We start from the raw sequence: 14,371 nt of genomic DNA, 5'->3' as shown, positions 1-14,371 counted from the left end.
AGGAGTGTGAGGTTAAACCGGCTGGAGAGTTTATGCACTCTATTGTGATTGGTGGAAGTTTCTTTCGTTTCAGCTTGCCCTCCCCTCCCCCTCTTCCTTTCTCACATAACACAATCCATCTTCCTCTTTTTTGCTTGAAGTCAAACACAAAACAGTGTGGCTGAGGATCCACCGAGGCTGAAGGTTCTCGCTTCTTCCTGTTACAGTCAAGTGAGAATGATGTCACGGCCTGTCGTGTATGTCATCCTCATCTCTGGGGACAAAAGACATTTTGTTTGTATTTATGACTAAACTATAATGATGTTAAAGTTTGAAACTGTCTTTTGTTCCCAGAGAATAGCCTGTTTAAGACACTGGAATAATAAAATGTTAGTAATGAAACTCAAATGGGTTTTTGAATGGAGGTCATTGTTGCAACACTACCTGTTTTTTAAGTCTGCTTAGTAAACATTTCCTTCGCAACAAAACAACCCCAGCATGTTTCTGCTGTGTAGTTTCAAGACACACACCCTTCTGTCCTGTCAACAGGCGCCTGTCGTCTGTCAATAATCATCTTCCCGGATCCTTATTATGACGGCAGTGTAGTCCGAGTCAGCAAACCACAGTAACAAACCAAAAGGGTTTCCCAGGGTCATTTTGATCATCATTTTTGTTTCTTTTATTTATATATGTGGTTACTTTTGGGAAAACCAGCTCATCCATCTGTTTCAATGAGGTTACAAATGAAACAACTTACAGGTCAGGAGATATCCATCTGCTGTTGTCTTCCTGGTAGACCAATGTTTTTGTTTCTCAGCATGTGGAAATTTACTGGAGTTCAGATTTCTATACAGTGATTAACTTTTATGGTCAGCCTTTGCTCTCGGGGCATTGAACACTATGTACCTCTGCCCAATAAAAACAAAGAATAAACTTTTATGGCACCTGTGGCAGATATTTACTTATTATCTTGTTATTTGTCAACTCTCAGGTGAAGAGGCAAAATTGAAATCCAATTAAACACTAACATCATGGAAAATTTGGCAAATTCCTTATATGCTGAATTACAGATACTTTATACAAACACTTGATATACAATTTTAGGTCAGGTATAGTTAAGTGTGCCAAAAGTATGATCATTATGAAAACAATACGACTTTTTGAAAACGATACAACAAAATAATAGTAATGTGAATATCCAGTAAATGAATAACTATAGTTGAAGTAATCCCAACAATTAAAATAGAATTGTTAAAATAAGAGTATACATTTTACTAACTTTTACAAGGAGAAATATCTAGTGACAGGTATATGTAATATGTCCACTCACATGATTAACATGAGTCTATGGAATGTAGAACAAGTTATGAGATCATCAGGGGATGACTAATTGTATGTTTCAGTAATTTGGGCCCAACCCATTAAGTAATGGATCATTTCTGTCTTTCAAGTGTTAAAAATAAAATAAACAAAAAATATGTGTAGCGTACTATATCTGTTCTAAGAAAGAAAGAAAGACAGAAAGAAAAAAATGTGTTTGACAAGAAACTCCTGAAAAAAAGTCAAAAGAAGTGTGTGTAAACAAACGTACGATATCTTTGTACATCATATACATTTTTATTTACAGTCATTGGTGTGAACAGGTGTAAAAAAAGAAAGAAAAACAAAAAGTAAGAAAGACAGAAAGAAAGACAGAAAGAAAGAGAAAAAAACTCGACTCCTCTCTTAAACAGTTTAACCGCGTGCCCGCGTACGTGCGCTTACGCCTGTGCAGAAATGTCCTACGTGTGCGCGCCGGCTCCTCGGTACATTTCGGGGCGGTCTCTTTGACGTCGGCCGGTCTGGCACGGGGCCAGGGGAGGCGGGCCGTGACGTCAGTAGCCTCTCATTCACAAGCACGAGCCGTATATAAGCGGCTGTCAGGACGCACTGTGACAGAAGCGCGTCACCGACAAGTTGTTGTGCTGAAGTTTGACGGAAGAGTCGCAGCTACCGGATAAAAACAAGAAGAAGAAGAAGAAGAGAGTTTCACGTTTCATTGTTTTTCTTCTTCTTTTCTCTAAACTACCGACCGGACCAAGGGAGCCGCCGCCTCCAGCCCCACAGAGTAACTTCGGAGGAGCGTTTTGTGACCTGCTGCTTCACACGCTTTTTGTATCTGGATTTACTTCTTCTATCCCGCCGTCCTACTATGGTCATAATGGAGGTGCCCACCATCAACTGTGCGTCCCTGTGTGCCTTGCTGGAGAGCGACGTCCTCGGCTGCCTGCTGCTGGACTGCCGCTCCTTCCTCTCCTTCAACTCGTCGCACATTTCGGGCTCCACCAACGTGCGCTTCAGCACCATAGTGCGCCGGAGGGCCAGGGGGGGTCTCGGACTCGAGCACATCGTCCCCAACGAGGAGACCCGGAGCCGGCTGCTCTCCGGGGACTACCAGTCCGTGGTGCTGCTCGACGACCGCAGTTCGGACTTAAGCCAGGCGAAGAAGGACGGGACGCTGATGCTCGCTGTTGGCGCCCTGTGCCGCGACCCCTCCGGAGCGAGTGTGTTCATCCTTAAAGGTAAGAACCAGCGCGTGAAGGTTTACCACACAACCGTGTTACTGTATCTTAACGCCGGGGTAACAAATGCGGATTACAGCTGTCACCGCACCAGCTGGTGTCGAGAGTAAGCACTGCTCCAAAATAGCCCCATGAGCAGTTGTCACAATTTCGGAGAGCCGTGTTTAAATGTGGATGTGTCTGCGATCTGAGATCTGACCTTGCCTTCTTCTTCTTTATCTTTTTGTTTCTTGTAGGTGGGTTCGACCACTTTTCCACAGAGTATCCAGAGATGTGCACCAAGCCCTCCCCTCCTCAAGGTCTCTGTCTGCCCCTGAGCTCCAGCCACCCTGGGAGTGCAGACCAAAGTCCATGCAATACCCCTTTATACGATCAGGTGTGTGTTTAAAAAAATCTAAATAATAAAACATAAGTCATAACTTTTATCTATACCTGATGGTCTGTTATGGAGCAAATGTTGACCTGGTTGTATTTATTTCTCTCCTCTAGGGCGGCCCTGTCGAGATCCTGCCCTTCCTGTACCTGGGCAGTGCTTACCATGCCTCCAGGAAAGACATGCTGGACATGCTGGGGATCACCGCTCTGATTAATGTCTCCGCCAACTGCCCCAACCATTTTGAGGAGTTCTTCCAGTACAAGAGCATCCCTGTGGAGGACAACCACAAGGCCGATATCAGCTCCTGGTTCAATGTGGCAATTGAGTTTATCGGTGAGTACGTCCAATCAACTGCCAAATGCGAGCGCCTGTCCCAGCTGTTACCTCCCGATCCCATCGGTAGCCGGCAACACAAACACCCAACCCCCTACACCCCCCCAACCCCCTCTTACTTTACCCCAATCCTTGACTCCCGGATTTAAATTTTTAAAAAGTTCCCTCCAAAACCGACCAGCTGGCTCGGCACAGGCCCCCCCACTCCACCACAATGGCACTTACATCATCGCCACCTCTGAGGCTTAGATAAAAGGATGCCCCCCCTTTAATGAATCGCAAGGCAGCGGCCCCAAAACAAGCTCCGTAGTGGGCATGATGGCTGTGCTTGAATAGCCCACTCCACGCCGCTCTTTGTTCTGTCAGAACAAAAGGAGATTTCTCCTCGCTCACTGTCGGCCTTCCTCCCAGATCAATACCCCCAACAGGGGTCTGTTCCCCTCTTTTGTCCATTCAGACTGCCCCCCCTTTGGGAATAACCCCCACAAGCTCACACCCTGCACCCCTATTAACTGGGTTCCTGTTTTATAATGAGCGCTCTTAAATTTAAATGGGAACTAAAAGTGTTGCTAGTACCTTTTTGAGTTTTGTGGCTTCCTGTGACCGGTAGCAGTTTAACCTCAGCTCTAGATTTCAACACCTCACCGACGTGTACTTTGAACTAATCTTTCTTTCTCTTCTCTTTACCCCCCAGACTCGGTGAGAAATAAAGGAGGCCGCGTGTTTGTGCACTGTCAAGCTGGCATCTCGCGCTCTGCCACCATTTGCCTCGCCTACCTCATGCGGACCAATCGCGTGAAGCTGGACGAGGCCTTTGAGTTTGTCAAGCAGCGTCGCAGCATCATCTCCCCGAACTTCAGCTTCATGGGGCAGCTGCTCCAGTTTGAGTCGCAGGTGCTTGCCTCGTCCACGTGCTCCTCGGAGGCAGGAAGTCCGGCGATTGGCAAGAGCGCCACAGTCTTCAACTTCCCCGTCTCCATCCCCGTACACGGCTCCGCTGGGCAGCTCTCATTCCTCCACAGTCCCATCACCACCTCTCCCAGCTGCTGAGGCCGGAGTGGGCAACACAGACTCTGTTTGGACTTGAACTGCACCTCACGAGTGACTTTGCACAGAGCACCGCACAACACACAGTCCTGATTATAATTCATTTTGTGGTGATGCTGGTATCACCAGGTGGAATGTGAGCTTTTGTGTGAAGTCTGCACATTTCACTCTGATCTGTGGGTCAGCCTCATCATTTCAAGGGGAGGTTTGATAACTACCAACAAGCAGTATTGATGTTAAAACTCTTTAATGTGACTGTAAAACCCGGGATGACTTGGGAAATGGCTGAAAAATTTGCAAATGTTATTCCCTAAGAGGAAACGATGAGTATTTGAATATTCTTTATTCAAAGGACAGCTTTTTTCTAATGAAGGCAACTGCTTTTGATAATCATAATCAGTGAAAAAGAAAAACTAAACAATGTTGAGAGGGCTAACATTTTTCTCAGGAATATCCTCTCAGCTGTCCAGTTTGCTTTCTGTACTGGGTAAAGAAACCCTGTCGTGTGAAGCGGAACTTGCTCCTTCATCTGATGAACAATGAATGTATCCCCCCCCCCCCACTCTTCAGTGTAGATGTGGCAGAAACCTTCATGCTCACTTTGAGAGTTGTGCGAGGTTGCCAATCCAAATGCCATTACCTGACTTTCGAGGCATCATGAAACGTTTTTTGGATTATCCCAAACACGGGTTGGGGAAACCAACCATTAAATACCTCATGTTTCTGTACTGTGTACTGCGACGCTGAGGCAGACGGGGCCCCAAAAACTACTAACATGGGGGGGCCACGTAGTCTTCAGCGAATTGATTCTGACATATTTATTGAACCAAAGTAATATATTTCTTTATCATATCTATTTTTGCATATGTTTGTTTTTAATTATGTTTTATACCATTGAATAAATCTGATTTGACTTTTGTACTTCATTGGAGATCTGCTCATTCTTTCCATCTGGTATTGTTTATAATGGTCTATAAAAGCTTTTATTGATTAATTAGTTTGTTGCCTAAAAAGAGAATTGTAAAAAAAAAAACAAAGTCCAAGTTGACATTCAGGTTGCTTGTTCAATCCAACTAAGTCTCAAATTACACATATCTAGTTTGTTCTAAATTTCTAATTAAACACTATAGAAGGTAGAGAAACAATTCTTACATTTGAATTAATGACAATTAGAAATCCTAAGCATGTTTTCTTAAGTTCCTGGCTTTATTTATTTATTTTTATATCGGAATAGTTGCTGGTGATCAACCTAAAATAAGTGTATAAATATATTTTATTTTGATGTTTAGAAAGACTAAACAGAGAATAATAAACATCAGCTGCCTTCTGGCATCTCCGAAAGCTCTTTGTACCCTTCTGTCACTTTGTTTCTACCATGCGATGGAATCCCATCATATCTGCACAAGGATTTTTGACCACATAAGAAACATGATGTCATAGCACTGGCCATTGTTCGGACCACACTCCCTCTCCATGGACCCATCTGAGCCTGGGGCAACAGCAGGAGGTCTAAAGAATCAGCCGAGGATCCCCCTCCCTCCGCGGCCACAATAGGAGCAGCTGCAAGGCGTTTGGGAAAAGTGTGACAACTAAAGAGCTTTCAGGGCGCACTCAGGCCCCGTGTCACCCTGCCTCACACACCAACGTGGGGACGGAGGCGGCCGTGAAAGGGAAAGGAATATGTTTGGGTTGCAAATTAGCCTAAACATTGGCTGTGACCTTAGATCGAGTGTGAGAAAAAAAAAAACTTCCCCTAGAAATTATGACCCTGATGATTTCCTCTGGCCTTTACTAGTAGAAGCATAGATTTAGGGAGAGAGAACTTGACACTTCCGGAACATTCTCACTACAATTCCCTGTATTCTGACAAATTACAGATTATATGTTTTTATTGACATCTGCTTCTTATCCGCCAACAATGCAAATGTTTGTCTGTGAAAGAAAACATCATGGTGACGATGCCTCCGTCATGAAAGGCTAATTCATTACCTCACTAGCTTCCTCTGAGTGTCTGTGGCTTTGGTGACATATGTGAGACCCCCACCCCCACCAGCCCACCCGCCTTTGTGTCTGTGATTTCCTGTTGTCAGGAGGGAGGCTGGCAGGAGTGTGTGCGTGAGTGTGTGTGTGTGAAAGTCGTTACGCGTCTTTTATAATCTCATGAAGCTGATCCGGAGGGGGAAAAGGCCCTCGATGGCCAAGTCTGGGACCTCACATTGATTTTAAATGTGTGTGTGTGTGTGTTTGTGTGAGACATAATATCAAGGTGTGCTCAGAATGAGGCTGGACTCTGATAAAAGCTCTTCGATTAAATATAAAGAGCAAAGTAAAGTCAGACAGTTTTTTTGGCTCTTTCTTATTATAACCTCCTATTTTCATTGTGTGAGACAATATTAACCATTACGTCATTTGCCCGTTTCACCATGTTGTCACTTGGCTGTTCCATTTAGCAGCTGAGCTCTGACTCAACTTCAAAGTCCTTTTAATTAACACAATCCTAAAGAAACAATGGTTATATAACGTGTCAGACTCTGCTGCCTTGGCAGGAAGTCAGACAGGCCCACGCCTCCTTTGACATCATCTGTGTTGTTTGGGTTTCTTATCCCTTTCACACCAGTTATGTGTAAAACACTCATTCATTCGAAGGATGATAGTGGCATCTTTCTGTTAAATTCTGTAACACATCCACTAAGACAATGTAATTTTCCTAATTAAGCCTTCAAATTAAATACAGACTCAATTAGACATGACTTTTAATGGAATCACAAATTCCAGGTTTGCAAATACACGTCCACTACACCCCCGGTTCCAGCTCTATGCACAGTACAATGCTCCATTCCACTTCCTTGCTGAGACGGTGGCAGAAAAGGATTAATTTCATTCATCAGGGTTTCCAGATGCTTCGACAAATTACATTTAAGGACTCGGAAAAGATGTGTATTGAAATACTAGCTAAAGTGTTGATGACCACTCACACTGTCAGCACTGCCATCAGGGGCAATTTGGCCTTCAGTATCTTGCCCAAGGAAACCACAACATGAGGAATAGGTGGGACTTTGATTGAACCGACAACCCTCTGTGGTTTTACCTCTACAATCTGAGCCACAGCTGTGGTACCTGTGTCAAGTAAGACGTATATGATGGAATATCTAAGTCCCTGAATTGTTAATACTTCCCCATAATTGAATATTAGGTGAAATAACTTATAGAACAACCCTAAATCTGATCTCTTAAACTACAGGCATATATATTTTTTTAAAGAACAATAGAAGTAGCTATTAAATTCTTGTTTCAGATTAAAGAATTTTAGACTTTGTAAGACTTTTTAAGACTCCATGGAAACACTGATTTAAGGTTGAATTTTACAGCAGTTTGACCACACCAAAGAGGGTTTCTGTTATTCTGTCTTGTCTTGTAGAACAACTCTGGCAAGAAGGTTTCAGTTTGCTGTACAGATTGTTTTCCCTGATCACAAATCACATAGCCTCTATTTTTGTCATCAAACCAAAACATATGGCAGAAACATTAGATCACTAGGATGGCATTCAGTGGAGCGCATACCTCCGCTAAGGCTCCACAGTCAATCAAGCTTCACCAGATTTCTCACACTCAGAAATATCTGCCCCATTAATGTGTCTTTTTCTCATCAAAATCTATTTCATTTTTCTCTGGGAAATTGGTCAAAACGTCAACAAATTTCAAATCTGACAATGTAAGAGAAAATTAAGGGGAGAAACAAGGTCTTTCCTGGACCATGTCTCATCTATTTTTAGGTTTAAATGTTTTTAACAGTTTATATCGAATTCACAATGAACATCTGGTCAGTCAGTCGTCCGTGGAAGGGAGTTGTTTATTATAGTTTTAAAAGTCCTTTCACTTCCCGCTGACGAAAATAATACAGAGCATCAAATCCCCATTGTCAATGCGGAGCAGTTCAAAGAGGAACACACACAAACATACACACACATACACACACACACACAAACACACACGAACACACTAAGTTTAACCTGACCTGTGAAATGGGAATGTGACTGCTGAAGTAATTACACCTCTCACACTTCATCGTACCTTGAAACTGGATTAAGTCTCACACACACACACACACACACACCCACATATGGTCTCTCACACTCAGTGTACTCGGTGAGAAGATTTAGTCCACACGTTGATGTCATGGCAGAATTCTCACCTGCACTAAATCTGTAAGAGGATTATGACTGTGACGGGGAGGCTTTTGTCACATCAGGTGGTAGAGCCATCGTAGTGGCTTACATAAACACACACACACAAACACACACACAAACACACACACAAACACACACACACACATGTTTGTACCGATAGGTGAGGACAATCATTGGCATAATGCATTCCCTAGCCCCTTGCCCTAAACCTAACCATACAAACTAAATGCCCTACCCTAACCTTATTCTAACCCTAACCCTAAAACCAAGTCGTAACGCCCAAACTGTCCATTAAAGGGAGGTCACAAAGTGAGTACGAGCCAAAAGGTCCTCACTTCCCCAAATGTTCTCACATTCTGTAGACTCAAATCGGTCCACAGAAAGATAGCTGTACAATAACACACACACACACACACACAAACACACACAAGCAGACACACATTCTTCTACTTCTATCTCTGTCCCCATCCCAAACCGTAGGCCTGCCAACTAAATGCCTAGTCCTAACCTAAACCTAAACAGTCCATTGAAAGAGGGTCAGAAAGTGAGGGCAGATCAAAATGTCCAACGTTCCCAAATTGACCTCAAACAATAATTTCTAGACTCAAAATGGTCCTCGCAAAGATATCTAATCATCATTTTTCATTTTCGTATTTTTTTAACATGGATCTTTGTTGTTGAAGAGGCCAGCCAAAATGTCAAAGCCAAAAACTACTTTACGGACTTTGAATGGATAGAAAACCAGCTATGTTGCACATTTCATGTACAAACAGAAATAAAGAAAAAGACATAGGCGGTGATTTACGTGATAAGCTCTGAGGTTTTTTCTACCTCTGCTGATAACGAATCTGCTCCTCTACCAAAAGCTCTGTATTCATGACATTCCAATGCAAAGCTCTATAGCAGAAACCCTGCAGGAGAAGCCAGACGAGCTGCCGTTTCGTGACAGGACCCGAGATGAGGTTAGATCTGTGGCATGATAGCCAAAGACTTGTACAACTAAAGGAATGTCCGGACATTACGTATTGGCCCCAGTAAAGCTGCATATCCTTGCCAGCAGGGCTCCTCTTCCTTTAACAGCCCTGTCTGGAATGTCAGATGATGGTGGAAGATAAATGGCGTCGGATCTAAAGGTGTGTGCGGATCACTGACCACAAATACCAGCCAGAGACTCTCTACAGATGCTATAGGGTATATATAATGCGTACATGGTACTCAATAATTACAACTAACAACTTTTAGTTACTCATAATCGTAAAATGCTCCAGATATTTGCATAAAAGGCAATAAATAGGACACGTTTGACTCCCCGGTGAGCCTGGCTCACGCCGCTGACTCCGAACACAGCCTGTATTTTTCCACTCACCGGAGGTGCAGGGTTGTGTTCACAAGCAGAAATCAGATCCTGTGCGGAGTATTCGAGGAATGTCTGGCATCCTGTCTTCTACACTGACTGCACTGTGTCAAGATGAGTTCACAACCGAGGAACATATATGTGAGCAGATTGAAATCCCAAAGCTGCAGCAGATGTGTTGGACTGCGCAAATTCACAATGTCTTTAAAATGTTTGTATAACAGTGTCTGGTTTTCATCAGGGAGCTGTGGCCTGAAAAGACCGTGGTCAGCACAAAGCAAAAAATGACACTGAACTAAAATAAAACACTTTTGTTTATTTTTGAGAGATGAAAGGGAGTTTGTGAGTTTTTCTAAGGACACAAAAAAAAAGATTTCTCTCAAATTTTGACCACAACTTTAAACTAGTGCGGTTTTCGACATGTCTGTTTGGAATGGGCTTTTAATTTGACCTGTGGCGATGCTGGTTGCAGCTTTTCTGTCTGAAACTGTAACAGTGACCAGCAGCTAAAGACCAGCTGCTGGTCCACAGAACCCTGAAACGGCACCACAGCTTCTGCAATAAGAGCCGTTCACCTGTTAATCCAAAACTCAGTGAAGCTCGACTCGGTACAAATGAACCTGAATTTGGAGAATCAGTAATCGTTGCCGTCATGGAAAAACGTCACTTATGTTTATGAGTCCTAGCCGCCCCCGCAGAGCGCTGGTTGTCTTTGTATTCAAAGTTAAAATTTAAATAAATCACGTGTCCAAATCGCTTCAACTTTGAGACTGTACTTCCCCCGGTTTCAGAACAATACACATGGTGAATCTGAATCAGATAAGATCTTCAGATATACAAGACGCAGACAGACTTCTGTGTTTCTGTAAGATTATTAGACACATCTGGGGGTTTTTGAGTCTCTGCTGAAGTGATCCATCCACCTAAGTGTTATTTTATCAATATGCTGATGACAGAGCACCATCACTACTCAGCGGGCCTCGGGCTGGACAAAATATAAAAGCCACTACCAGATGTCTTAAGCAATGTTAGCAACAACCAGCAGTGTCTGCAGAACTTGACTAAATGACATTGAGTGGGAGGCCATTCCACAGTTCACTATTGACACTATGGTGAACTCAATGCAACGCTAATGCTGGCTGTGTCACATACTGAGTTGTGAAAGTCTGGGTTGTGATCACTGACCTCTCCCTCCCATGATGTGCAATTGTCTGCACGTTCCACATGAAACTTCCTTGTCTTGTCAGTGGTTGTGTTGGCTCAGTGTTCAGAGCACCGTGAAGCCTCTGATTTGCTGTATGGTTTCTATTACTTTCAGTTAGAGATTGTTGACAATGACAAACAGTTTGAAGAATCACGAAGGGGCTTAAGTGAGGCAATAATATTAGAAGCATATATCACACTTGAATCATTTGAAGGCTCTGGGCAAAAACAAACATGGGACATCCGGCCTCTAAACCATGACCCTGCTCAGTTGGTGTGGATACAAAGACTGACTAACAAGCTGCATCAGAGCCCACATGACTGACAAATAACAACTGCTCATATGGTCTCACTGGATGTACTCATAACAATACAGCAGTTCTTCATGAAACGAGCTTGACTAACACTGTAAAGGGAACTGACGCAGCTTAATAATTCAATGTTTTCGTTGTGTAGTAAGAATAAAAAGATTTGTTGACATACCAAAGGTGAAGATGATCCTCGTCTTCTTCATGCGATGGTGACAAACAAGCTCCAGAGCCAGAACCAAACAGCAGCTGTCCCATGTACAGACATTGTGTGTAGTGTCAGTACTGCATATTTCTTACAAGGTCCACAGAAAACACATGTACTTTGATGACTCATGTTTAGTTTTTAAGGTTCAGATTTTACTTGTTAGCTGCACGTTTTGTAAACAGACTTCACTTTAGCTTCAGGCGAGTTACTCCTGGTGTTCTGGAGTGAAAATGTCAAACATTTTTAGGTTCAGTTTTTGACATTTACTCAGATTAAAGTGTTCAATCAAACAATGAATGGATTGTTCTGTGATAATTTCCACAACTGGACTAAGCTTCCTGTAGTGACTTGTGCAACATTAACAAAAGAAGGTCATGTTTAAAATAAGTAGAATTTGTAGCTGGACATTGTATGTAAGATGGAAATGTGGATACCTCTCTGTGCCTGGACAATCTCAATAAACAAATCTGCAAAAAAAAAGAAGAGTAGGATTTATGAAATGTAAGTGTACATCTACTGGGCGAGTGTAGACTTGAGTCCAAGGGACTATCCTGTTTCATCAGGCACATCAAGTGAACGGATGAGCTCCTCACACTGAGCAATGTCTCCCTCTATGTTCATTGGATGTTAGCGCCATCTTATGGATGACATTGTGTATCTCCACTGAAATGAATATATTCAGTAATAGGAACAGAAAGTAAAGTCTGCACAAAAACAGTTCCCCTTTGACATTTAGAGTTGAACAGGATGTTTCAGTGCGGTTTTATGACACAATCAACTTCCCATATTGACTTCACTCACCATGTGAGAGGCCTCGGAGGGCCGACTCTTTGTTTGAGGGGGAAGAGGCTGAGCAATGATCAGTGCAGATGTAGATAAATCAACAGCTGTCAAACACAGGATATGCATTTAGTGTGTGTTCTCATCAGCTGTTGAAACTTTGGGTTCAATAAATGACCCTGAGTCCGACAGAGGGAAACTGCTGAGCAGGAGAAACAGGCTGCTGTGGGTCAAACTCAACTGATTCTTATTCAAAGTGTTGACTTTTGAGCAGCACAGTCAATGAGTAACACTGCTTCAACCAGCAGCTCAGAGGGAAATGTGACCACTTCAGCAACCTATATTCACTGACGTGAGAAAAGACGTCAATGATCAACTTCTTTTTTTAACCCCTGATGTATTCAGTTTAAAAATAAAAAAAGACTTCACAAGCAAGTTAAAGATTGATTCAGCCTCAGATGCTGGTAACATGAGACCCTTCCACTATATTTAGATGGACAGTTGTGCTGACCATTGTTCACATTTCACACGTCAGAGCAGAAAAAGCACTGGTGTTATTAATAACAGTGATAATGGCTGCAGAGCATTCCACGCAGACATATCAGCTGCAGGTCTGTGGCTTCACACTCATGGCTCATGGGAACCTGGAACACAGCCATCGTGGCTTTAAGTATTTACACGCAAGCTTCTCCTGTTATGACAAGATAAAAGGAAAACACAGGGTTTTTTTTTTTAATATTACCATTCTGCTGTCTGACTACCTCCACTAAAGAGGTTATGTTTTTGTCTGTGTTTGTTGTTCATTTGATTTTAGCAGGGTAACGCAAAAACGAAAGAATTGATTTCACATTTTGTGGAGGGGTGGGGCATTACTCAAGGAAGAAGCCATTACATTTGGGGATGGATCTGGACCAGGGGGCGGATCCAGGAACTTTACTTTCTCTAACATAAAATATATATATATATTTACCATTTTAGTTTAAAACTAGCATGACTCTCAGCAGAGAGCATACTTCTACCAAAGTCCAACGATCCCCCTAAAACCACATTAAAATTCATTAGATAGAATAATTTGATAGGTTCTTCCTTGAGTCATGCCACCCTTTCACAAACTTCAGGTAAATGAATTGAGTAGTTTTGTGAATCCTGAGAACAAACTAACAAACTAACATATCTGCATCACAAACTGATGCAGATAAAAACATAACCTCCTCGGTGAGGGCAATAACAGATCTTTCAAGTGTCTTTGACAGTGTGATGATGTGGCAACACTGATGGGCTTATGCAGCACTTCCTGCTTGTTTTTCTTTTCTTTATCAACGGGATTATGCAAAAACTACCAAATGAATTTCCATGAAACTTGGTGGAAGGGTGCAGCACGGTCAAAGAAAGAACTCAGTCAGTTTTTGGGCAGATCTGGACGTGTGAACCTTTTCTTCAACAGTGTGAGATCATGCTTTTTTGAACATTTGGATCTTGATGAAAATCATCAGGCCTATTTAGGGGACTGAATTGAGTGTTGATTATGTCATGCAGATTCAAATTTAAATTTGGTTTCATGAGGGGACTGTGGGGCCTCCATGGAGGTATGAGCGCTACTGATTTACAGTTTACACTCCACTACATTTCAGTTATAGACCTTCAGTTAGTCTATGAGTAACAAAACATGCAGTCACTTCAAAAAAGTCACGTATCAATACTGATTCCACTGTAAATGATCTCCAACATGACAACATCAACAGTTTTGAAATCCTATATTTTGCCTAAAATACTTGTACTTGTAGTAATATTTTAACCCAGTATTTTTTCTGACAGAGTCATTAATAAAGCATATACAAAAATCCTCCTATAATATTTAATACCAGGGCGATGACACTGATGAAGCTTAACGGAATTCAGCCATTCAGATTTTCTTAAAGTTTATTTTAATAATTTTAATATCTTGTTTTTGTTTTTTACAATCTGTATTCCTGTACTCTAATGGTGTCTGATCATCAATAGCTCTAATTGTAACCGTTACAATGATTCTAAATAA

At 42.3% G+C, this 14,371-nt stretch overlaps 1 protein-coding gene across 1 annotated transcript; it reads left to right on the top strand.

Annotated features, from left to right (window-relative positions):
* Nucleotides 1–1,904: 1,904 nt before the first annotated feature.
* Nucleotides 1,905–5,217, top strand: dusp1 (dual specificity phosphatase 1). The gene is made up of 4 exons (XM_062393752.1): nt 1,905–2,540; nt 2,777–2,916; nt 3,030–3,249; nt 3,944–5,217. The coding sequence occupies exons 1-4, from the start codon at nt 2,171–2,173 to the stop codon at nt 4,297–4,299; spliced, it is 1,086 nt and encodes a 361-aa protein (XP_062249736.1). The 5' UTR covers nt 1,905–2,170; the 3' UTR covers nt 4,300–5,217.
* Nucleotides 5,218–14,371: the final 9,154 nt, after the last annotated feature.

Source organism: Platichthys flesus, chromosome 8 (genome assembly GCF_949316205.1).
Source record: "Platichthys flesus chromosome 8, fPlaFle2.1, whole genome shotgun sequence".
NCBI classification, from domain to species: domain Eukaryota; kingdom Metazoa; phylum Chordata; class Actinopteri; order Pleuronectiformes; family Pleuronectidae; genus Platichthys; species Platichthys flesus.
Note: the sequence above shows the minus strand (reverse complement) of the source record. Positions and strands in the feature narration are given on the sequence as shown.